The sequence below is a fragment of the Molothrus aeneus genome, chromosome 16 (genome assembly GCF_037042795.1).
Source record: "Molothrus aeneus isolate 106 chromosome 16, BPBGC_Maene_1.0, whole genome shotgun sequence".
Classification (NCBI taxonomy): domain Eukaryota; kingdom Metazoa; phylum Chordata; class Aves; order Passeriformes; family Icteridae; genus Molothrus; species Molothrus aeneus.
Window position 1 is genome coordinate 13,751,874 of NC_089661.1, and position 26,366 is coordinate 13,778,239.

General features: G+C 40.6%; 1 protein-coding gene across 2 annotated transcripts in view; it reads left to right on the forward strand.

The window, feature by feature from the left end:
• USP22 (ubiquitin specific peptidase 22) overlaps positions 1-26,366 on the forward strand; it is an 88,607-nt gene extending 62,241 nt beyond the window's left edge. For both annotated transcript variants that reach the window (XM_066560722.1, XM_066560721.1), the window contains 9 exons: positions 2,153-2,322; positions 8,937-9,084; positions 14,992-15,097; positions 17,306-17,464; positions 18,836-18,962; positions 20,290-20,381; positions 21,818-21,880; positions 23,669-23,818; positions 25,755-26,366. In XM_066560722.1, coding sequence (XP_066416819.1) covers positions 2,153-2,322; positions 8,937-9,084; positions 14,992-15,097; positions 17,306-17,464; positions 18,836-18,962; positions 20,290-20,381; positions 21,818-21,880; positions 23,669-23,818; positions 25,755-25,797 — 1,058 coding nt within the window. In that variant the 3' untranslated portion in view covers positions 25,798-26,366. The remainder of the gene's footprint in view (positions 1-2,152; positions 2,323-8,936; positions 9,085-14,991; positions 15,098-17,305; positions 17,465-18,835; positions 18,963-20,289; positions 20,382-21,817; positions 21,881-23,668; positions 23,819-25,754) is intronic.

Consider the following 26,366-nt stretch of genomic DNA (forward strand, 5'->3'; position numbering starts at 1 on the left):
ATTGCTCCATTTAGATCCATGAAAAACTGACAGCAAAGACCAAGCAAGCAGAGTAAGCCAAGAACATTCTGAGTTTGATGCCTGAAACTGTCTCCTGGTGGCAACTTTAAGGAAGATTTGATTCTTGTGGTCACAGGGAAAGACGGTCCAGCCACAGGCATGTAATAAATGATGCTTAATAAATGATTCCAAAAAGCTGCCTTTATGTGTTTGCTTTTGTGACTGCTCTATTAGACACCAAAAAGTGCTAGGGGGAATCTCTAGATTTCCTACTGGTTTTCCTCTAGTTTTCTGTGCTGAACAGGCTGGCTTTGAAATCTGGTGCTAACCAGAGGCAGAAATAGGGAGAGAATAGAATCTTCTGCTTCTCAAAATGCATGTCAGGGAGCCTTCCAACCTCCTGTGAGCACAGCCTTGATTTGAATAAATCCAGTCAATTTTAAATGGCAGAAAACGAGGGGAGAGGTAGGCAAGAGGTACCAAAATGTTTCTCCACTTGCACAGCACGACCCCCCTCCTGTTGTGACATTGTTTGCAGAGACACAGACTGGGAATTGAAATAGGATTGTGGACCAAGCTGAAGCATCACACAGTATTTCAAGCTGCTCCAACAAATTAACTATTTAACACTCTGCTAATGTTGTGCACACACTTATTGCCTCCCAGCATGAGAATCAAACAAATAATTGCAACAAGCTTCTGCCCAGTAGAAGTCACTGTAATATAATGAGAAACTTTTTCCTGTGAGTACACAGAAGGAACAGGAAGCCGTTGGAAGCAGGTCGGTGCTGCTTTAGGTACAGGAAAAAGGATCCAGGAGTGCTCTGTGTTCCTGCCTTCAGCTCCGGGTGCAGTCCAAGCTGCTGTGGTGCCTGTTCTCAGTGGTAACATAGCAACTGGACCACACCCCCTCCTGCTGCAGGATGCTAAAGAGCCCTTGGAGCACTATCTGCTGTACTGCACGGGAACTGCACCACTTCTAATTACCACAGCACTGCCAGCTGAGGGGTTTTTTCATCCCATGGAATAACAAGGAAATTCCTCGTTCTGTGACTAGTAATCCTGTTGTGATTTCTTTCAATGTTTCTGTAGTAATCCTATTTTTATTGCAGAAGAGGACTGTGTTGATTTTAAATCAATACCAGAGTTGTATCTATCGGTGCATTTTATCTCATTTCAAAGTAAGTTGTTGATTAAAAATAAGCATTCTTGGCCACCTGATGCTCTTCTTGTTTAGTGCTCCTGTATGGTGGTATTATGTTAATATTTTGGAAGAATACTCAAGGATTTGAGCATGTTTTTCTTCTCACTTAGACCTTGCAAAATGACTGAAAAGCTTTCCCCACTCCTAACCTCTCTTCTGTTGTGCAACAAAAGAGCTTTCCTTTAAGCATCTTGGTTTTCAAGCACAAGGAATCGTCTCTGGGCATTACTGAAGGTTTGACTTAAGGTGTGATGAATCCTCTTATGCCAAGTTGAATTTTTTGATGTATGCTGTAGATTAATGTTTAATTTACCTAAAAAGAGTGTGGAATTAGTGTTGTTCAGAGTTTCTTTTTTGAAAGTTGTTCTGTTCAGATCTTGGGTTTAAAATCTCAGAAGTCTGCATTGGATATCACAGCCTGACTTGGTTTGTTAGGGCTGCTTCCTTTGCTGCCTGTATTAGAAAGATGATGATTATAACAGTACAAGAACCTTGTTCTGGCTTCATGACCTGCATGGGGGAAAGCTTTTTAAGCAATCTGAAAACTTACTCACTGATGTCTTTAAATGTATTGGTTTCTTACTGTACTGACTTAGCAGTTGTTGTCATTGCACTTCGGTATCAGTCTTGGGGAGGGACATGTTTTGGTGACATGGGGCACAACAGCCATTGCAAAATAATGGTATTGGTGTTGCTGAACTTCTAGGTTTCCTTATTTCTTAGAATTTAAAAAATCCTAGTGTAGTTCAAAAAGCTTCTGCAGCTTCTTGTGACTTGAGTACAAAATTACCAATAGCCTCCCTGAACCAGTATAAAACTGTATTTGGAGCTGTGCATGTAATACAGTAAATCCATGGCAATATTGTGAAAACTATATAAAAATGCAAATCTACTGTTTTTTCAACTTGCTAATGCTTATGCATCCCCTCCCCCTTTCTGTCTTTATAGGTCTACGAGGGCTAATCAATCTTGGGAACACATGTTTTATGAACTGTATTGTCCAGGCACTTACCCACACTCCACTGCTGCGAGATTTCTTCCTCTCCGACAGGCACAAATGTGAAATGCAAAGCCCCAGCTCATGTCTGGTCTGTGAAATGTCTACGCTCTTTCAGGAGGTGAGTGCTGTTTGCCACAAAGCATCACCTTGCTACAGGTGCTGTTTCTTACCCCAAAAGGAATTGTGTTCTATTTGCAAATATAAAGGGAATGCAAGTCTTGTTTCCCCTCAAAATGTAGCAGAACAAAGCAGTAAAGATTGAGACCTGGCTGTCAAAAATACCCAGCTGCTGAAAGGGAAACTAATGGCTTTTAAGTCCTATTGTGAAGTCACCCTTGTTTAGGCAAAGCTGGTATTGGAAATAATTACAGTGCTGCCTGTTCTTCTGAGACTGATCTGGGAATCCTTAGTCTTAAAGATGAATGTGTGCTTTAATTAAAGGTGCAAGTTGTAACTGGAAAATATGTCATGAGCTCTTCAGGTGATAATGGGAGTTAGAATAAAGCAGTAGTATACATCCTTGTGGTTTAAGGTACTGGATTATGTAGGTCTGTATGAATATTTTAAAGATCTCAATTTAGTGCTTGTTCACCAGCAGAAACATCTTTTCTGTCATCTCTTACATGCCAACCCAGTAAGGGCCAGGAAGGAGGATAAAGAGAAGTGAATGTGTTGCTACAGTTTGTGTCTTCCCTGTACAAGCTGCACTTCTCTCCCTTTCCCACTCAGGAGCCTTGCTTTGTTTGTAGTGTGTCTTTTCTGTAGGTCTGGTTCCTGCTGTGTGAGACAAGCACAGGCTTTTCCTTAATAAATGGTCCAAGAGCTTTATTATCTGTCATAATTCCACATCAGTATTGTAAGGACTGTGGGTGGACATGGGCTCCTAGTTTTAAGATGTCTTCCAAAACAAACCCAGTTTTGTGCCTTTCTCTCAGTGGTAGATCTCCTTTCTTGGTAAGTAAAATAAAACCGAAAAACCAGAAAGAGCTTAGTGTACATGCTGTCATGGAGCATTTAAAATTGCTGGAGATGTCTGTACACAGAGCAGATTTTCTGTGGATGTGCTGTCATGGAAGTTGATTCTGACAGGGACCAACCTAAAATAGCTTTACCTTTATCTTGTGATTTTCAATTTGATTTTACTCCGGTGCCTTTTTCACCAGAGATGATTCTTTTTGGTCACTGCAGGTGAGTTAAAGATACATAAAAGAAAGTAAAGCCCCTTTAGTTGTTCCAGTACAAAGTTGTTTTCTGCTTATACTCAAGACTTCTGAGGATTTGCAACATTTCATTCTGCTAATCAATCATTAGCTGTATATTATATTTCTTATTTTTTGTTCTATTTTTCAATTGTTCTGAGTCTGTCAGGAAAGGAGGGAAAAACAAAAGGCAGGCAGACCAAGAGGTAGCAGCTGTAGGATTATTGAAACCAGATGTGCAGTTAAGTGGGGAAATATCACAATGCCTAGATAAAAAAATCAGTCATGGTATAGAAATACCAGTTTCTGTAGACTGTTAATAGAGAAACTTATTTCCTTCTTTAAAAATAAGGAACTATTATATTCTTGCTATCCTTTCATCAAATAGTGATATAAAGTCTCACACTGCTGAACATCACCACACTCTATTTACACATGCATTTTTTTAAATCCCTTGGGAAAGGGGAAATGAGTGTTACATTACAGATTGAGAGGCTGCAGGAAAGATCAAGGCTCTCTAGGTAATGATTTTTGTTTCCATTTTTGTGTGTGGAGCCCTGTTGATGGCTCAGGATGCCTTTTGCTCTACTGTGAGCATGGAACAAAGAACAGGCTGTTACCCAAAATGGGGCTTAAACACAGCATTTGTGTTATTGTGTTAGTTTCAATTGTAATCAACTTTCATTTCATACACAACTTTGGGAAGCTCAGCCTTCATTTTCAAGTCAAAATTCATGCCTACACTTGCATTAGTTCTATTAATTAAATGTTCTGCAACATGAGGGTGTATGGATGAGGGAACAGCCATATCTGTGACACCAGACTGTGCAGACAGCAATAGTCCCTGTCCTTATTTCACATTAAATACTGCAGCCATGTGCTGTGGGAGGACACAGAAAGTGACTCAACCTCCTAGAAGTAAAACTGGAGCTTAATCCTCCTAAGCAAAGCTGTTGGGTCTGTAACCAACTTGGTATATTTAAACTCAAAAGCAGTAAATACCTTGTTGTGCTTCTGGCTCTGTCAGCACCCATTGTACAGTTCTGTTCCCAGTGAGTTTTAATTTCTTTGCATTCAGAATTAAACCAAAAATCTGGCAATTTTTGGAGCAGACTGGTTATGTTTCATGTCCCAGCTCTATGCAGTGGTTGAAGTGAAGATTCTGTCACTGCCTTTGCAGAGCTGAGGTCTGAGCAAAGGAAGGCAAACCAGGAGATCTCAGTGCTATGGCTGAGAATTCCTTTGTAATTGAATTACCAGGGAAACTTTGATTCAGGTTCTGTCTTGTTTCTACATAGCTTTCCCACCAGGATTAACTGGTGTGGTTATCCCAAAGCATCTTACCCAGGGACAAACAATCAGGGCAAGGGTTAATTTCATCTCCCCTCCACCCTTCTTTTCTGAAGGTGTGATCTTAGGCAAATGGAATGCCAGGGGATCTGGAGAGTGCCTGAGTGGGAGCTCTCAGGGAGGAAAAGAGAGAATGTTTTGAACATTAAATAAAACTTACTATATATAAATAAGCAAGTTTTGCTCTTTTGCCTCTTAAACAGAAGTTACCCATCCCACTTTATTTCTTTTTTGTTTTAAGATCATGTAGTTATATAGGTTGAGTGATTTCTCTGTGATAAATAGGAAGCTACAAAGTTCTTCCACCTTGAAGTAGGTTGGTGGTGAGTAATGACTGTCAGATGGTTCTCAGGACTGAGGTGTTTTTTTCCTGGTAGCTTTTCTGGCAGACACACCAAGCATTGAGCTCTGTTTGTTTTAAAAATATCTGACTGCATCAATTAACATTCTTCTTTGTGCTACACGAAACCCATTTCTCAATAAAATCATGACATGACTTACACTGCATAAGAAAAGGAATGAAAAGGATTTGGGAGTAACAGATAGTGATGAGGCTGGGCAGGGGGAAGATGGAACACACACAATCCATTCATTGAGCCTTTTGGCTGAAAGGGTTGGGTTGGTGCACTCCTTTTTGCCTGCTGGTGTTTGTGTGTAGTTGGTCCACACCCTAAAGTTTATCTAAATCCTTTCCAGAATGACCACTCAGGAAGGTGGGAGTAGATCTGTGTCTCACATGCTCTGTGACTGGGATAGCAGGAATGGGAGAGGAGCAGAATGCAGTGCATCCACTCCGAGGTGGAAGGAACAAACCCTGCCTTCTTCCCATCATTGCTCATCCCTGTGAGCCTAGCACAGCACACGGCACAAGCATGGGAAGAGTTGAGAAGTGGGGACCAAGAGGGAAAAGGAGGAGATGATTGATGGCTTTGATATCTGAAGATGATACTGTGGAAGTGACTTATGTATAAAATAAGTTACAACAAAGGTACTAGAGGGGAGAAAAATGCAGTTAGGGCTCTTTACATAGACAGAAGCCTTGCATTTTGTCATGGAAAATAGAGAGCTTGTGCTGGTTTAGTAAAATTTGGTACTTTCCCCTGAAATAAGTGTAGAACATACAGAGTTCATGCAAGCAAAATGTATTTTGTGATTCTTTGAACATTGTTCTTTGGGAAGCCTCCAGAAGGTGTTCTCCTGCATGTGTTCCATGTGTTGCCCAGTCCTTTCATCCATTGTAAATTGCCAGAAAATTTGAAGCCTTTACTGAGAACCAATTTCCAAGAGGAGTTTTTGAATTCTCAAATTGGACTTGAACCTGGTACAGGATTTCTGCCAATAAACTCATAATTACAAAGCTCAGAGACTGTTCAGTAGATACATGTGCAGGATAAATCAAATTTATAAATCTGTTCATTCACATAATTGAGAAACTTCTGTGCATGTTTTTGGCAGGAGGAGGAGAAATAAGTACAGATGTGTACAGTGGGGTCTTGTTTTGTTTAAAACCTCACTGTTTTCTGTATGTTTTTTGTAACAATAATGCAAATTACAAAGCCTATAGTCTTCTAAATCCTCCATAGATTCTTTCTAGAATGCAACAGCAAGTGTTTCAAGTGGAAAAACAAAATTAGTTTTACTTGGGCTGTGTAAGAATGGAGGCTTTGAATCCTGGTTGGTTTGTTCCTTTCTCCCCCCCTCCTTTTTTTTTCCTGGAATAGCAATTAAGCAGTGTATTACCCAGCACTTTGAAATTGCTCAAACTAGTTCTCTCCAATATAAACAACTGATACTGCTGAATTGAAAACAAATTTAAACAAAAAAAAATGTTTAAATTATGTTTGGAACAGTTAACAGTTGTTTAACAGCTGTGTTTTAAAGGTGACTTGCAAGTACATCATTGTTTATATTTGCACACTTCAGTGAAAAGGTTGGAATAAAACTTTACATGGACTCTTTTCCTTTTTGTGGACTGGAACTGCTCTGATAGGCTGCTTTTCCCAGCAGCAAGGAAATGACAGAGATGGGATGGATGTTTTATACATTCCAGTTAAAATATTGTTATTGAATGTGCTCAGATTCTTTGCTATATTTAATACTTATTTGAGCAGTGAAGCTTTTCCCCCACTCCACATTCCTACCAGGCAGGTTTCTAGTTTTTTGTGTGATAATAGTTAATAATTTGATAAAGCTTCATGTCAGATCCTTCTCATCCTACTGAGGCAGCAGAGAATGTAAAATCTGCTGGCAGGCCTTGTGTCTGCAGTGGAGTAATTACATGGAGTGCTGGTGGTTAAAATGACCAGAGAGCTCTGGGACTAATTGTAAGGAGTGACAGAACAGGGAAGTTTTATTGCTGCAGTTCCCTGAATTATGTTGAGCAGCAGCTGCATCAGCAGATTTCAATTACCACACTCCTGCTCCAGTCCCTCAGTGTCATCCTTGTTGGCATCAGAGTAACTATTGATCTTTGTATTTATAGGAGCATTTTGTGGTGTTTGGCTGCAGAGGTGCAGCTTCTTGGTAGGGAAAAGTGGAGATTGTGAGGAAGAAATTTCTGTGGGAGGAAATACACTAAAATCATATAGGAAACACTACCAGTATGAGGATTAGATGAAGATTGTGCTGCCTTTTGCCAACTTGTCCCTTAAAATACAGTGTTTTCTCTCAGCAGGTTTGTAGCACAGTGCCTGTGCTTGGACTTACATAAAATGCTCAGAGACTGTGCAGGGAGAAACTCAGGGCTGGGGAAGGAAGCTCACTTTTCCAATAAGGATGAGAATTATATACTGCTGGGGTTTAAATCTTGTTTTTTGTTCTGTGTATTTGCCCCTTACTCTCTTCTGTTTGGGAAGAGTAACTGAAAAGAAACTGCCATGGATTTGATAGGATCTTGGGAAAACATAATTGTGGTGTTGCAGGCAGCATTTACTGGCAGATACCTTTGCTGAAGGTGAGGGAAGGCAAAATGACTCACAAATGTTCACTTCTTAAAAACAAAATGTTACTCTGTCAAGTGAATAAACTCCTCTGGGCCTTTTCTGACTCCTGTAGGGATACCACGAGCATCCCTGCTTTGCTTTTGGAACTGGTGTTACTGTACAGGGATAAAGGAAGGGCTAAACTCAACCCAGGGAAACGCAGACCCTTAGCATGGGTGGCTTTTTTTGGCATGCTTTTTTGGGGTGGGTTGGTTGGGGGTTTTTTTGTTTGTTTGGGTTTTTTCATTTGGGACCTGGCTAGTTTTTAATTTTAAAAAGTTTCTGTGGGCAGTGTCCTCCTGCCTGTGCTGATTTCCCTCCCCAGCTGTGTCACCCCCAGCAGCAGCAGCAGTGTTTGACATCAGGCTGTGCTGACTGAATGATTCATCTGTGCAGTCTCTAATGTGCTTCTGGCAGAATCACCTGGGGCAGTTTTAGTCACTCTGGAGCCAGCTCATCAGATTTTGACTGGAGCAGATGCAGGAGCTGGTCCAGCACCAGATTCCCAGGCAGGGGACACCCTGCTGGAGCAGGGATGGCAGCTGGCTTTGGGGATCACTGACTGAGTGGGGACCTTCAGCTCTGCAAACAGCTGGCTCAATAAAGTTGTTTTTAATGCCTTTTACAGTAAAAGGCCAGTACTGGCATGAGGCTGCTGCCCTGCTTAGAAATTTTTCCATAAAATTGGAGTGTGCACAGCATTTGGATGCAGAGTTGCCACGGGTCAGGGATTGGCTGACAGTCAGCATCTAATATTCTCATCTTCAGTGTTTGTTCTGACATGGGAGGAGGCATTTCATTCACCTAATTTATTAATTAAATTGGTGATCCTTTTCACATGCAGGATTTTTTTTTCCTTTCCTTCCTCCCCAGGCTATTTTAATAAAAGTCAGTGGTATCAGTAAGCAAATTGTGAGTGATGTTTGTGTCTGCCTACCCCACTCCCTGCACCCCCACATTTTTCAGGCTAATCCATCACAAATTGATGGAATTTCAGGGGAGAAAACTGAGCTCCTCAGTTCTGAGATCACTTCTCCAGTAGTCTGTGACAAAAGCCGTCTCTCTCCTTTATTACTAAGGCCATCGGAATTAAACGGTTTAAATTGATTTGACTAATTGCTCTCATTTGACTTTTTAATAATGCAATGCACTGAGGCTGTGCAAGCTGTTAACAGTCATGTCCTTCTCTTTGCTTTGAGCAGTTTTACTCTGGGCACCGATCTCCTCACATTCCATATAGGTTATTGCACCTGGTATGGACTCACGCACGGCATTTAGCAGGGTACGAGCAACAAGATGCACACGAGTTCCTCATTGCTGCATTAGATGTGCTACACAGACACTGCAAAGGTAAGGCTTGTCCTGAGGCTCCAGTCAACAAGGATTATTGCATCCAAAGGAGGTAGAACCATCTCTTCTTAAACCAAGTCTAATGCCAGTGCAGCACTCTTAGCAAATTCCTTTAAAAATGTTCGGTAGACTTCAAATATTTAGAAATAAATAAACCATCCCCACTGTCAAAAAGTACCAAGAGTTAGAAGCAGACAAGTCTGTACATTGGTTTGAATCACCATCTTGATGTTCTCTTATTGGTTGTGAGTCACTGTCTTTTCTTTTAAATTGCCATTTTATTTCTATTTATACTTTCAGTAGTTAGAACTCTTACTCAGTGTGTCATGGGACTGATGAAAATAACGTAGGGTAGAGGTTATGTCTTAATACTTAATACTATTATTCTGCTTAAATGTGATTCTGTTGTATTTCTGATACCAAATTGCTTACAGAAATGTGAATAAGGAAGAGCAATGGGTGGCTGTGGTATCTTGTTTTATTAGTCTGTATAGAACACTACGTAATTGTACAATACAATAAAACTATTCAGTATCATGCTTTTTGATGTGAAGTATCTAAGTCTTGATTTTGTAACATCATATGAAATTATGTATTTTCTGTTTGTTAGCTGAACTGAAAATTTCCCAATCTGCCAATGTTTGCTCCAACTTGATTCACTTACTGCACCAGTGAAATTTTTACTATTCCTCCAAGGGAAGGTAGAAGAGTTGATGCTAACAGAACAAACAAAAAGTCCTTGGTTATCAAAAAGAAGATTTAAGCACTCAGCTTTGCTCAAGGAAAAGCACTTAGGGTTTAGTTTTTTGGCTTATCAGAGGACTGTCCAAGGGAAGGCTGCTGCTGCTTCCTGAACCATTGTGAATCTTGCTTTTATCTCTGAGCTAGCCCTGCATGGCAGCAGATGGGCTTGTTCACATCCATAATTGGTGCTTCCAAAAGAATCTTCTCCAAAAAAAGTATTGCTAAGGACAGGAACACACAGAGCAGTTCCTTTGTAGTTATTAATGTCTGTCATTTGACAGCCACTAACTGGATTTCAATAATCCAAATTAAACTGGTGTGGAAGTCCAGTAAGGAACAAAATCTAACCAAATATTGACTTCTTAACTCTGAATAAATTCAGCTGCAAACAGAAGCACTTCTTTGTTCATGTTAAATTTTTGAGCCATCAGTCTAACAAATCTTGAAGTTTTTTCATCATCTCTGATATAAGATAATGCTCATATTTCTTCTACACATCCTCATTAATTAATGAAGGAGTATTTGTGTCTCAGAATTGTAAAAAGAAAAACTTGCAATAGTAAAGGTCCCTGAGCTCTTCTCAAAATGATAAAGAATCTGAAAAGACTTTAGAAAAAAAAAAAGTGGTTTGACTTTAAGAATCTTCCTTGATATCTCTTCTGTCAGGTTTTCAAATTTCTGTTTCTGAAGAAATAGAGAGGCTTTTATTAAATCATAGTAAATAATCTATACCACATCAAGGTAATTTAAAATAAGCGGTTGAGCAGTTGTGTGGGAACCAAACAAGTTAATCTAAAACAGAATTTCAAGTATAGTCATGCAAAACCACATTTGGAATGAACTAGTTTTCAGTGTAATGAGAAAGTTTTCCCACTTGTGTATCCACACAGACACACTTGCATGTGAAGTGTGCAGATGTAAAAATATTATTACTAATAGTGAGAATATGTCCTACAGCTACAATAAGCAAATAATGCCTCCTCTGCCAATATTAAATATTTATTTTAATGAACGAAAAAAGCTTTTAAAGCTTCCAGTCAATAGTAATGAAGTTTTACAATTAACACACAGTGAAATAAAATAAAGTCATGGGGGAAATTCTGCTCCAGTTTTTGGCCATTATTCATGATCACCAAGGCTTCAGGCACCAAAGTAAATGAAAGTATTCCTTAGGTATAAATATCCAGTGATGTTTGTTTGGCTGCCATTAGTCATTTATCCTTGTCCATTCTGTGTACTCAGCTGTCTAGGAAATGTCTTAGTGCAAGCGAAGACAAAGCTGTGAATATTTGTTGATTTTTCACTGCCTAAATTAAGAAAAATACCTGATTTTGATGTCCATTTAAAGATACATTTTGTAATCCTACAACTGCCCTGAGATGATTATGTGGGCAGGCCGGCCCAGGCAATTTTGTTTTGATTTGGTTGGTGTTTTAAATGCTGGTTGAATCTATACTTTGTTTTAGTGGCATCTGTGGAGTTTTGGAAGGCCAGGATACCTGTCTGATGTCCATGTAAATCCTGTCTGAGGGGTGATAGATGTGCTGGCACTCTTGGGTTGAGCTGTGGCATCTGGGCAGGGCACATTCTAAACCCTCAATGGGCTCCTCTGTGCTGCTGGAGCAATAAAAAATATATTTCTGAATAAAAGGGGACGAGTGCATCTTGCCTGTGCATCACTTTTTCATTTCAACAGCTGGAGGCAGGTGATCTAACTGGAAAGTAGTATTTTAGTGGAAAAAATAGTGTAAATAATCTGTATTTCTGCCCAGGCTGTGAAGCATTAAGTGAGCTTTTAGTCAACATGACAGATGCATCTCTATCCCCAGTGCTTGGGATAAATTTGGGGTTCTGATTCTGCAAACTTCCACACCAGTGAGCTTCCAATCATGCAGACACTTTTTAGTTTCCCACCTTTGTCTCAGACATGTTCAAGCTTGGGGAAACTTAGACATGAATTACTGATCTCTTAAAAGGATCAATACTGCAAGCCAAAAATTACTGTTCTGTCCAGGGGCATCACTGCTGTGGGGGTTTCTGTACTCATTGCAGAAACAACAGCACTCAAGTGGCAGAGATGGGCATTGGTACACAAAGGTTCAAAAAACAAGATAAAAAAATAGAAGTAATCTGTGTTTTTATCCCAAACTTGATTCAGTAGTTTTAAAAAAGGGACCTTTAAAGTAGTACCTTAAAGCTGATTATTCCTCATTTATTTGGATTTCTTGAAGCATTTTGCATTCACCTTTAACAAGGAGTGCTGCAAAACAAATCTGAAGCCAGAAAAAGAATGGTATACTGAGGTTTGGGAGGAAAACACTGCCCTGCTCTGTGAATTCTGTATGATATTCTTAGGAATTGATAGAGCATATGCTTGTGAAACATGTCATCTCCTCTGATCCATATAGATTTGTGTGTACACTGCTTTGTCAGAAATAACAAGCACTTGTTCAGAACACCAGGGACCAAAGCTAAGCAGAAATATTAACATTAATGTCTTGTTTTGATAAATACCTCTTTTAAAATCTGACAATTCCTGACTTCCCATTTCTCATTTCAAATACAGAATGAAAGATTGAGGCAAAACTTGTATTTTTATATCAAAACCAAAAGCAGTCTTAAAATGTTGTGTATTTTTAAGCTGTTTTTACTGTGTATTATTTACCTTTAGTGGTATATTAAATGCCTATTTTGAAATAGATTAACATGCTTGGCTATTTCACAGACACAGTAGTAACCTGTGTGGGGTTTTTTGAGAGTTGCATTTAATTTGAGTGCAAACTCCTAAATTCAATTTTCAGCTATTCTCATAATCACATTAATATGTACATTGATGTATTTTTAAGTTTGCTTTTAGCCCTGTGCTGACCATTCTTAAAAGCTGCTGATTTCCCTGGGCCAGATTTAAACCCCAAAAAATATCTGAAATTAAAACCTCATTTGGGAGACAGAAATCTTGAAGGGAACCTTAACTTGAGCACAACAATCTAGCAGCTTCTAGTTCTCAGCTGCATAATATACCTCCCCTCAGCATCTGTTCCATATTGACAAGTGTGTGTAGGTGGTAATCTTACTCTTTTTTCCCTCCTCTCCAACCAAATGTCATGGGAAATAATGTTGAGTGGGTAATACCCTTCTGTTTTGCTGGGAACGAGCTTGCAGGATATTCATTTGAGACCCTCTCATCACTGATCCTAATTGACTTGTGTAATTGAAAAGGGAGAGCTCAGTTCTCTCTGTGGGAGGAAATGCCTGTCTGCTGAAGGTGTCCAGCTGGGATGGTACCTGTGATCCAGGGAAAAGCTCTCAGCACTGCTTTCCTCCTCCTGCCCCCTCAAAACAAAGCAGAGACAATGTTTGAAATGGGGAGATTACAAGCATGTGGTAGCTCTTTAAAAAGGAAAAGTAGAGCTTTGACTAAAACCCAGTTAATTCTATTTTGATTTTTTTTTCTTTAATGCTTGTGAATATAAGTGAAGCTTTTTCTGTAGGTGAAGGATGCCTTGCACAGTCTCTATCCTGTATGCCCTCTTCATTAGCTTAGCATAATTGAGCCCTTTAAAAGCTCTTAAGTTCAGTGAGATTTAGCTGAAATTCCCATCAAGAAACACCTCAGACTGGGTGTGATAACCCCCAACTTGAACCTCATACACTTGAAATCTAATTTTAGAGCATTTTCTTCAAGAGTCGTTTTAAGGAAACAATGTGCTTTTCTTGGCAATTCAAACAAAAGTTTCTAAAGCCTAAATCTGGCAGCTGAGGGAGAACTTTCCTCAGGCATTTAGAATCTAATTAACTCAAGTGGCCCATTGCAGCTTAGTAGGTATCACCTATGACTGCTTTTCCACACTTAGTATCCAGTGGAACCTTTGCCAGATTATTATATAATACTTTTCAGCATAATTCTAAAGCTTCACTGGGAAAAAAAATACAATTCTATCTGTTCCTACTACAAGAAAACTCCAGCTAGAGCACCTTAAATACATGAAAATGGTCTATTGCCCTGCTTTTAGAAACTTTTCATTTCTTCAGGTGGTTTTTTTTTGGACATTCTTGAGTAGAAAATAATTAGTTTTGAGAAGTAGCAGAGATTTGAGGAGTATTTCAATATTTCAATCTTAGCATTTCGGTTTCAGAAATCAAATACTTCCCAGTAAGTTAAATACACTGGGAAACCTGTCCAAACTTAATTCTGTTGTAGCAGTTGCTGTTGAAGGAGATGGAAAAACATCTCGAGATGTATTTTAAAAAATAATTAGCTGGTGCTGTGTGGTAGTTGGTGTGTGCATCTCTGATTGCAAAGCAAGCCCAGTTGCTTCTGTCCTACCCAAGGAAAATAAGGAGTGGACAGTCTGGGAATCCAAGGAAAAGGGTGTCATTCCTACTTCACCTTGGGGAATGGAGGGAGAGGGCTTTGAAGCTGAGAACTGTGTGCAGAAGTGTTTAATACTCTGGTTATTTAATACTCTGGTTATTGTGAGAAAGTTGAATTGGCCTAATCTCAGCACTCAAGTCCTAAAAATGACACTTTCCCCCTGGGACCTGCAGTGACAGTGTGTGATGCCTCAAAGATGGGAATGTGCTCACTGTGCCTCTGGAGAAGCTGGAGGAGGACACAGCATTACCTCCTCCCTTCAGATAAGGACATCTTTCATTTTCCCACTGATAAAAACCTGCATGGAAGGTGCACATTGATGGAGGCAGTGGGCTGGGGGTGAGGGGCTCTTAACAAACTCTCCTCATTCTACTCACAGAAGTTGACTGGATAGAAGTAAAAAAGAACCATTTGCCGCTGTGAAATTTAAATATCAATTTTCATGAACCACCTTGGCAACTCCTTTGTCTTAGGAGCTGATCTTTATGCCAGGCAGTGCAAAGCAAACCTCTGTAAAGGGAGATACCCTGAGAAAGGGTTTGGCTAAGAACTTCTATGGCTTAAAGCTTCACCTCTACATTTAGTCACCTTTTGGTTATCTTCTATATTTTTCAAGGAATTCCAATCTTGTTTCCTTCAGTGCACAACTTCTGCAGGGTTCTGTATTATCCTTGTGAACTTGCAGTGTAAGTTTGAGTTAGAAAGAGTTACTGGAGACACAGTCCAAGACAAACCACTGTTCCCTCCAAGGATTTTTGACTTCTGAGCCTGTGTTTGCATTCCTGCAGGTGATGATAATGGGAAGAAGGCCAACAACCCCAACCACTGTAACTGCATCATAGACCAAATCTTCACAGGCGGACTGCAGTCGGATGTTACCTGTCAAGTCTGCCAGTAAGTCACTTCTGATCCTGATTCAAACCTGCACCCCTCCAGTGCAGTGCACTGAACCTTTCCTCTCTTGAACACCAATAAATCTGGCAAAACTCCAGAAGGACAAGAACTGTGGTAGTGCAGCACCCTGAGGCACCAGCACAGATTTCCCAGAGCAGCTGTGGCTGCCCCATCCCTGGCAGTGTTCAGTGCCAGGCTGGATGGAGCTCTGAGCAGCCTGGTCTAGTGCAAGGTGTCCCTGCCCATGGCAAGGGCTGCAATGAAATGATGTTTAAGGTCTCTTCAACCAAACCATCCTGGGATTCTCTAATTCTATCATTCTGTCAGCTAAATGCAACCAATTACCAGTTAACTGTCACATAGTAAGACATACCTAAAAAGCTGCCAGGGAAGTACTAGAGGCTTATGCACACAAACCTTTTACTCGTCTGGAAAAGGTTTTTTTTTCCAAGTTCATAAAGAAAATACTTCCAAGATCTCTTTGAATTTCAAAATACATCATTGCAAATACATTTGAAGAAAATTCCGATATAGAACCACATTTTCTTTCAGTCAGGAGCCTCATATATTAATATATTATCAGGAGAGGGGTTTCAAGGAGGCTGATGCCTAATGTAATCTCAGGTACCAGAAAAAAGCCTTTACAAGAGTATGGAAAAAGGTATTTATTGTCCTACTCTGTACTGGAAAAAGTTGACTGCTCTTTGGACATGTTTGGTGTTGCCATAGTGCAGAAGTCAGAGTTCTTGTTTTTTGTTCTGCCTCACATTCTTGCTGTCCTGCACATGGGCTGGGCTTGTTTGAATCTGCTTTTATTCTCAGTTTCCTGGAGGGATTTGCAAAAGATTTACTGTAAGGAAAACATAGGAAATTTTGTTCTTTGCCTGGTAGAGCCACAGAATCCTTATGTGATAATGCAAAGCTTGATTTGTTATGACACAATATTAACATTGATGAAACTTTGACAAAAGAAGTTTCCTTTTGAAATTGACAACTTTTGCACAAATGAAGCAGAGGGAAAAGGCAGAATATTGAAGGCTTAATGAGATTGCAGAGTGAAAGACACTGGTTTTAGGGGAAGAGAGAACTCAAAAAATAAACACACCAAGGAGCTTAGACCCCTGAACTTCTGTTAAAAATATGGATGCTGGAAGAAAAGATTTGAATCAATAGCAGTTAAAATTTTGAGCAGCTTTTTCCACAGTCTGGCTGTTGACTTGTCTTCAGCTGTCCTTAGAGAACTCTGATGGAGAACACGAGCTACTGCTTGCTGCAGTTACTCTTTGGCCTCTCAAATCCCAAAGGCTGGAGGAGATGCTGAGAGGAACTGCAAAGCTCAATTCAGTGCACTGCTGGACAGCAAGAGTATTTTTAAAGCCTTCTCTTTTATGAGGTAGCCTCAAGCACAATCTTCCATGTCTTGAGCAGACAAGACCAGCTTGCTAACTAGTTGGATGGCGTGTAGCTGTTGTCACAGATGTTCACTGGTTTATACTGGTCAGTAGTGCCTCTGTCTCAGAGCAGCTCTGCTTTGAGTCTCAGGGCTCCAGTGAGTGGGAGAATGTCTTAAATACTTTTATTTTGCTTTTAATACATCATGTACATTTCCCCAAACATACAGCTTTTAAATATGCAGGGAAACGATCCACTGTGGGCAAACACTCTGGAGCAGCTCTATTTTCTGTCATCTCTGAGTGCCCTCTAGGGGTGATGGAGATCCCAAAGTCCTTAAAATTAAGCACCTGGAGTGCACCCCAAAGCGAGAGAGAAGCACTTCATTTGGCTTCCTTTAAAGGGGTGTGTATGGTATTTTCTGGGGCCCCCATCATGGGGAGGAAAGAAAATGATGAATCTGACTCCATGTTCTTAGAAGGCTAATTTATTATTTTATGGTCTATATTATATTAAAGAATGCTATACTATGCTATACTAAAGAAGGCTAAAAGATAATCATGAAAAACTTGTGACTCTCTCCAGAGCCCCAACACAGCTGGATGTTGATTGGTCATTAAATCAAAACAATTCACATGTTGAATAAACAATCTCCAGCCACATTCCAAAGCAGCAAAACACAGGAGAAGCGAATCAGATAATTACTGCTTTAATTTTTCTGCGAGGCTTCTCAGCTTCCCAGGAGCAAAATCCTGGCAAAGGGATTTTTCAGAAAATATGAGGATGACATGTGTGGAACCATTTGTGTCCCCACAGTGGCGTTTCCACGACGATAGACCCGTTCTGGGACATCAGTTTGGATCTGCCAGGCTCCTCCACCCCCTTCTGGCCGCTGAGTCCGGGCAGCGATGGCAGCGTGGTCAACGGGGAAAGCCACGTGTCGGGCACCACCACCCTCACAGACTGCTTGAGAAGGTATTGATTGATTAAAAATATGGATATGGATCTACTTCTGAGATCCAACTGTGACAGACAAAAACTCTCTAACAGCTTAAAGTTACAATGTGTGTTTATTGTGGGATAACTCCCAAATACACCCCACAATTTACAGGTGATTACAGGGTCCTTTTATCTATACAAGTATTGAATACCCAAAATATAAATGCATATTCATAACTTTGGTACATCCCATTCCCACTAGGGATATTGATCTAGTTCTGATATCCAACTGTGACAGACAAAAACTCTCCAACAGTTTAAAGTTAGAAAGTGTGTGTTTATTGTGGGATAACTCCCAAATACACCCCACAATTTACAGGTGATTACAGGGTCCTTTTATCTATATAAGTATTGAATACCCAAAATGCAAATGGTTAAACAAATACAAAGAAAAAAAAAAAAAAAGAAAAACCAGAGAATGATGGCACATAGGCCAGGTAAAGGAAGTCTTGTTAATTAGTCAGGAAGCTGTGATGTCATTTAGTGCTGCTTTGGCCATAGTCAGAGTGAGGGTGAGGGACAAACTGACACAGTGTTGCCCTCACATTCTTCATTTCATGAAGAAATTTAAAATTAAAATTTTAATCTATATTTTGAAATATTTCATCTCAAAAATCTTACTTACAAGGCAGCCTCTGGGGAAATGGTTGATTTGCTTTTTGAAAATCTAAACTTGGAGGAAAGGACTCAGGAAGGAAAGTCCATGGTCCTGGCCTTTCTATGCTGAGTTTCTGGAAAAGAGGGATTTTGCTTTAGTTTGTAGTGAGAACATTGAGGTAGTCCATTTTCTGTGAGCACTTCCCTGTTCCCTAATGGTTTCTTCCCATGGCTCCTTTGAGCAGTTCTGTCTGAAAATTTTGAAAGAGATTTTGGTCAACAAAGGTTTTTTAGAAGGGTATCTGTATTTTCCAAAGAACTTTGTGTTTACAGGCCTTTCCATCTCAGAGCTTTGATCCCAGCCCTGGAGGGCTACAAGGTAGGATAGTGTGTTGCAGAAGAGTGTCTTCCATATCAATGTTTTTGAGTTTGAAAACAAAAGATCTTTCTTTGCTTTCTGTATGAAAATGAGCTGCTCTGCTGTAGGAGATGAACTGACACTGAGCTCCTTTCTCAGCCACTGATTCACTTCAGTGCAAGTCAGAGCAATGATCCATGTCACATTTGGATATCTGAGCCATGGCACTTTACATTATTCTGGTTTGATTGTAGGTTTTTCCAAAATTACATAAAACCCACTGACTCTTGTCTCTTGTGGTGCCAGTGACCCACAAGTGAAAGCGTTTCCAGCACATGTCAAAAACCATCTGATTGTTTTGTGCATTCCTTTGCTTTTCAATATTTTTTTAGGTTTACAAGGCCAGAACATCTAGGAAGCAGTGCCAAAATCAAATGTAGTGGTTGCCATAGCTACCAAGAATCTACCAAACAACTCACTATGAAGAAGTTACCCATTGTGGCCTGTTTTCATCTCAAAGTAAGTTCACAGGGGGCCAACAGAGCAAAGGATGTGATTTCCTCTCTGAGAGGATGAGCTGAATTCTTGGACATGTCTTCTGGCTTTCACTGACTAAACTTTTATGACATAAATGAATATAAAGAACATCTTGTCTTGCCAGCTAGGTTTTCTGTTAAGATAGTGTTACATTATCTCTGATGTAGCTTTGCAGTGTGTTGGGGGAGGTTAACCAGCTTGAATCTAGAGACAGGATGGAAGGCTGGTCCAAAACCTGAACCAGCACAGAAACCAATCTCCACTTACACCCCCTCATCCTACATAGTACAATTTTTACACTTTCACTGAAAGATTACCACTGTATTGAAGGAAAAGCATGAAAAAGTTCTGAGGCAAGTCAAGTGTGCTCCACTCCTTTCCTATACTTAGTTCAGTATTTGTGTTATTCCAAATGACTGAAGATTTTTTGGGAAATAAATAACTTTCCCTAAGTAATTGTGTTGTCCTGTCTATGCAAAATGCAAATTTCATTTTGTGTGTTAACGCAAGAGAGAAACACAAAAGATAAGAATTACAAAAGTCTCAGCTTTTCACATCTGGATCTGTTGCTAGGGAATTGTTACAGCATCACAATTGGAAAATAATTAACTTGAAGTGTAAATAGAGAGGAATTTCTGAGAAATGGAGAGGGAAGCTGCCTTTATATAGAAACTCATTCATCTCTTTCTGGTATTTGTTCCTGATCCAATTTAATGTTCAATGAAGGAGATGAGGAGAGGGTGATGGGTATTGCAGGCCCCTTTTGGCTGAGGGACAAGGCTTTTTTTGTTAGCATATTCCATTTTTTGCCTTAATTTGAATGGGTATTCCTGTGTAGGCTTGACTCCTATCACTTGAGATGATGGGATGGGTGGATTCAGAGTGTGAATCTGAAGGCAAATTCTGTTGTCACCAGTTCTGTGAGCCAGGGTAGGCAGCAGCCATGGGTTTGAATAGCCCTGGTGCAAATGAACACTGCTTTGGGTAAAGGCTCTGTGTGCTCTCCTTGTTTAATATATTTTTTCTTTGATGTCAGGTGGGAATAGGTTTGTATGCATAGATATCAAGGTAAATAATTAATTAATACTGTGTTAACATCAAGCCCACCAATGGTGGTTTTTTCCCCTGCGAGAAATGTGTTGTTATTTACATGGACATTCCCACAGAGCTGGTAGGAAAACTCTGGGGCTGTCCCTGCATAGTGACTGCTAATGTGCTTTCATGGTATTGTTTCTAAGCTTAGGACATTTATAAAAGAGATAAAATTTACCCTTTCTCTAAAGAAGAAACCTCTTGCCTTTGCCTGCAGCGGTTTGAACACTCAGCCAAACTGAGGCGGAAGATCACTACGTATGTCTCGTTTCCACTGGAGCTGGACATGACACCTTTCATGGCTTCCAGGTGGGTTCCCACTCCAAACCCCCCCACAGAGCTGAGCAGAACTGGTTCCCATTCACACACATGCAGCACAAAACAGGGAGCATTCTTGAGGGTACAGAACAGTGTCTGTGGGGACACTTCTGCCATGAGCTTCTCTGTGGAAGGTGTAGCTTGTCTAAACCCATTTTTAGATAAACTGTTCAGTTTCATGTGCCTGAAAAGGATTTATATTTAAACATTGTGATGGGGTTCTTTAATTAATGTGTGTTATGTTTCTGTTGCCTGTTCAATTTATAGACCCAGATCCATCCTGCCTTCAGATCCCTGCTTTGGTCCCATCCCCTCAGTGCCCACCCACCTGCCATCCTGTGCAGTTGGCCAGAACAGAGCCAGCCTAATCCCTAACCAGTATTCCTGAAGTTATAAAAATCCTTACTTTTTATTCCTGCACATAAGCAAATCTGGGGGTTTTTGTTTAGTACCTTCAAGTTCTGTTTAGAGAATGCTGCAAGAAGCAAAAACATAGTCCAGATTAGAATAGAAACAGCAAGACTTCTCCCACCTCCCAGGTTTGTGGAAGACGTGGCATTTATATAAATGCACCTTTATGAAAGGAATTTAATCAGCTTAATTAAAAAGTATTTGTCAGACATTCATACAAATATGCAAGAGGATATTCAGATTTAATTTATATCTGAAGCAGTGCAGAAAGCCCCAAACTGTGGTATCTCTTAACAGAGAGACTCTGTTTGATGCTGAAATTTTACTTATAATTCCAAGCTTTGCCTGCACTCCTTATTTCCCAGGAAAAAAAGTAGATGCTTCTACCAAGAGAGAAAGAAGAGCCCTGAAGCTCTGTTAAATACTGTTATGTTAAGAATATATGGTTTATTCCAATATATTTCTGAGACTTCCTTGTTCCTCTGTGGTGAATTCTCCCTGGATAGAACAGGCTCTGCTGATGAAAGGTATCCAGCATAATGGAATAGAGATGGGATAATCAGCAGGCATAACTCAGTAGTCTGAATTTCACCAGCTAGGAAATCAACAGCATAATCCTATTGCTGCTGTCAAAACACAAAATGAATTCAGAAGTCAGAGCCAAGATGATTGACCCATTACAAGATAAAGGATTGATGTAATTAGATAATTTCCTGGGTTTCAAATACAAATCTTTTCTTAACCTGTTTTGAAGCTTTTTGGATAAAACATTTGACGTAAACAGATGTGTATTTGCAGCACTGGAGCCTTGACCAGGAGGAGAAATGGTGTTTGTGATGTATCACTGCTGTGAGAGCAAATAAAGCATCTTTAGCATCCTGATCAGCCCTTTGCTGCTCAGCTGGAATAAGGACCTGGATTCAGAAAACAGGCTGTGTGTCATGTCAGAGCCATTTCCTGGGTTTGGGGAGCCACTGCTTTAAGTGACTGGATTTTTGTGTGTGTGTGTGTTGCAGTAAAGAGAGCAGAATGAACGGGCAGTACCAGCAGCCGACGGATAGTCTAAACAATGATAATAAGTAAGTGGTACATTCCATGCCTCCTATTGTGAAAGGTAGTTGCCTTCTAGAAGGAGATAGTGTTGCTTTATATCCTGCAGTGCCAGTGCATTACCATATCTGACAGCACAGTAAGTCTGGAAGGTTGCAAAGCAAAGCTTCACTCACTGCAGTGCCTGCCCGTCTGTTCCAGAGCTGAGGGTGATGCCCTCAAATGGTCTGTGGGCAAAATGAAATGCTGTGGTCACAATGTTTATTACAAGGGATGGGTGTTGCCTTGAAATATTCCTCTTCCTATTGTAATGGCAAAGGGAGTTCCAGAGGACCAAAGAAAGTAATTAGAACACTGACACTCAAAGTCAGGAGTAGGTGATCCCAGTTATCCTGGGGTCTATTGGGCAGATATTGATTCCAATCAGAATAAATGATGGACTGGTGTGGGACTTGCTCAAGAATGTAAAGGGGGTGTAATTGAAACCCTTTATGGGAATAGAAATGGTCACACAAACCTTACTTGTTCAGTTAAATAAGATTACAATTTTCATTGCTGGAATCACACAAAGATGTAAAATCAAACTAACCAGGTCTTAGTGCAGGTGTCACCAGGCAGGTACCAGGCAGATGCTATGTGAGCCCAGAGCTTGAATCATTAGATGTAGGGTGTTCAGTAGTGCTAGAAAAGGTCTGAAGGTAACACAGCTGATCACTTTTGTGGTTTGCACATGCCTTAACTTGGAGAAATTGTTAAAAATTAAGCAGATTTAGGTAATGAGAGCAAAGACTTCTGGATTCCTCAGGGATCTGGGTGCCAGGGAAGAGCTGGGGCAGTGTCAGAAGGCTCCAGCTGGGACTGAAGTGTGCTGTCCATCCCAGATGGATTCAAGGGCTCCCCTAGAGAGGGTGGCTCTAAATCAGTGGCTCTGTAGGCAGTCAGTGAATAGGTGCCTTGTTGTGGCACCACTGTGTCAAAGAGTTCTGTGAATTTTCAACCTGAGTAGGACAATATCAAGTGAGATTAGAGAGATTATTTTACCATTGTGTAGCTGTGCTTGTGCCACACACAAAGTGTGAGGGCAGCATTTTATAAAAGAGTTAAAGAGAGTGAAAAATGCTTGAAAAAGAGCCACTAGTGTATTTAAGACTGGAAACAAAATCTTACCTTAGAACAAAAGAGCCAAAGACTTCAGTCTTGCACTTTTAAAAAAAGAGAAGGGAAAAAAAAAAAAGAGAGCAACTTGCTTATCAGTATCTTTTTTGGAACAGAGGTAGGCCTGCAAGTTTTCAGGCAAATGCACAGCAGCATCTGAGAGCTGGAAGTTGAGGCTGAATATATTATTTCAAAATAAGTATGGGCTTTGCAGATTAAGGGCAGTTAATCAGTTCAGCAGTTTATCATTAGAAATATCTAAGATTACCTCCTTCCCATACCTCAGATGCATTTTTTCTGGTTCACTAGAGTAAATCAGGAAAGTAGAAGGTCAGACTGGATAATCAGTGTTTCTCTTCAGGAATGCACCAATATTGATCTATTTTAGAAGCAAATTTGGTAGCCAGTATTGGTAAAGCTGACAGTGATCACCAGACTGAAGAGTTGCAAAAATAGCAAGACAGGAAAAGAGAAATTTTTCTTTTTTTTTGCCCTGGGCAAGGCCACCCTCTTCCCAGCTAGTGTTAGAGCTGGTATTTTACTGATGGATCAGATCCTTTACCATTGTTACATGTGCTTATGAACAAAAGTTTCTGCCTGTGTGAAATGTGTGTTCTTTCCCCCTTTGGATGCACATATTGATGGTCTGTTTCCTGTCCCAGGTATTCCTTGTTTGCAGTAGTTAATCACCAGGGAACCTTGGAGAGTGGGCACTATACCAGCTTCATCAGGCAGCACAAGGACCAGTGGTTCAAGTGTGATGATGCCATTATCACCAAGGCAAGCATTAAGGATGTGCTAGACAGTGAAGGGTAAGTGGTCCCCTGGGAAGGGGAAAGGAAGGCAAACTTTGACCTTTGTTGGATTTTCCTTACTTTAAAAAAACCCTTTTAATCATAGAGAAGGATAATTTCTCTCTTGAATATCGCCTGTAATGCTCAGTGCTTCAGCATGGAGACTGCACAGTTCCATTTATCCATGATTGCTTTACAACCCTGGAGTTGCTGAAGGAAAGGAAGGGGAAGGACAAGGGACATCAGGTGACTGCAATGTCTGGAACTGCTGCTCGTGTCCAAACTCCTGCTAATGGAAGGGATTCTGAAAACCAAAGTGATGTGATCACCCAGTTCAGGAGCAGTGCTTACCTCTGTGACACAATCCAGTCTGTGCCTGCAGAACCTTTGGATTATGATGAGTGTAAAAGATTGGATGAAAATCCATTAAGGAAGTGCTGTGACCCAGAATAGCAAGGCTCTATGGGAGGCAGGTAGAGAACATGAGCTGTTTCTTAGCTCATGGCTTTAAATTAATCTCAGATTGACATTATGGCTTCTGATATTTATATTACACAAGCTTTGGGAGGACAGAGCAGAATCTTTCAAGGAAGCACCATGGTGTTCCTCGTTTGAGGGAAGCACTGGGGACTGGTGTATGTTCCAAGAAAAAAGCAACTTAAAATCTAAAGTCTTTATTTTGCATTTTCCACTATGGACTTGGTACTGCAGAGATAAGTCTTTACCATTCCTGTTTTAATTATTCATGACATTTTTGAGAATTGCTGCAGGCACAATGTTCAGGTTGTAATTTTTTTTTAATAGATTTTCCCATTTTTCCTTTTTTTTTAAACTTCAATCGGGAAGTAAAAACAGAAATCTATAATACCTGAATTTTAGTGTTAAATGACTTGACAGGGAACTTCTGCTTTGAGGTGAGAAGAGAAATGAGTTTGTTGTAATTCAGTAACACCTGCCTGGTGCTCAGGTGGGGTTATGCCCATGGAAGAACCTGCCAGAGGCAAGGAGGAGAGGATGTACAACACAGCTATTGCCCATGAAGGCTGGTTGGAGCTTTGATGCATTTCCCTGGTTCAGATAAAGGCTGACACAGTAGCTCTGCATCTTGTGAGGGAATCCATAGGGCTTGGATGGAATTATAACAATTGGACCATCTCAGAAGTGCTCTGAGGCTGTGTCAGGGTGGGTAAGGGTTGTGTGGAGATCAGTTCCCCTGTTCTGTGTGACTGCTGAGGGGCTGGGCTCCCTGCTGTACCAGTACACACACAGCACTTGGGGTCAGGAGGAACTTCATCCTTTAAAACACCAGATTTGAGTGCAGACTGACACATCAGATATTTGACTGGGACATGAGTGTTCACCCACATGGCTGCTGCTTCATTTTGCTTCTGTTCCAGTAAATGGGAGGCAGTTTGCAGTAATCCTGATCTGATCTGTGGTAGGGTGACTCTGAAGCAACAGCTGTACCTTAAAGCACCTTTATTTTGTGTCACATTAGTGTTAAATGGTTGCTGCCTGTCTGACCACCAACAGAATCCAATCTTCCAGAGTTTTCAGGTCCTGAGTAGATTTTACAAGGTTTGACTCTTCCATAGAATCATAGAATGGCCTGGCTAAGAAAAGACTTAAATCTCATCTCACTCCAACCCCCTGCCATGGGCAGGGACACCTTTCACTATCCCAGGTTGCTCCAAGCCCTGTCCCTGGCCTTGAACACTTCCAGGGATGGGGCATCCATGGGATTCCTCTTTGGTGTACAGCTGTTCAGTTCCCTGAGTTGCTGGTAAAATTATGTCAGCTGGCTTCCCTCCTTCTCATCCCTGCTTAGTGTCCCTGGAATCGCCTCAAATTGAAAAGAAAACCAAAATTAACAGCCCTCATGTCTTATGGTTGCATCAATGGAAACTCATCTGCTTTGGCACAGAACTGCCACTGTCCCTCTGCTCTCTTGCAGATATTTGCTGTTCTATCACAAACAGTTCCTGGAGTATGAATAGCCTTATCCAGCAGCTTGTCAGATGTAAACAAGGAAGAAACAACTCAAGCCTTCTGAATCGACACACAAACCTACCTGAAATGAAAAGACCCATTACAAACCAACTCGCACTGAGCTGTAACAGGACCTACTTGACACTGACTCACAGCCTGGAGAGTGAGAAATGAACAATGTCCAACGTGTGTGCAGTCCCACGAGGACAGAAAGGGGGAAAAGAGGCTGCAGTCAGTCACTTAACAGAGGAAATATAAAATGAAAGGAATGCTCTGGGTGGGGGAAATGGGAGCAGAGGAGTCCGGGCACTGGTACATCTCCCGTGTTCCTCCAAAAATGTGTGTGGGAAGGCAAAGGATTCTACCCTCATCTCCATAAAGCATCTTCTCCATTTGGTGCTTCAGCTCCAACGACCAATCATATAACAGTTAAAATTAAAAATCCAAACCCATTTTTTTATGCATATGGGTCTGAAAGCAGTAGAGTGGAGGAGGAGGGGATGAGACAACTAAAGGACTTTGCAAGTATCTTTTTATTTGTGAATTTTAGTTATTAAATAAATACAGTATGAAACTA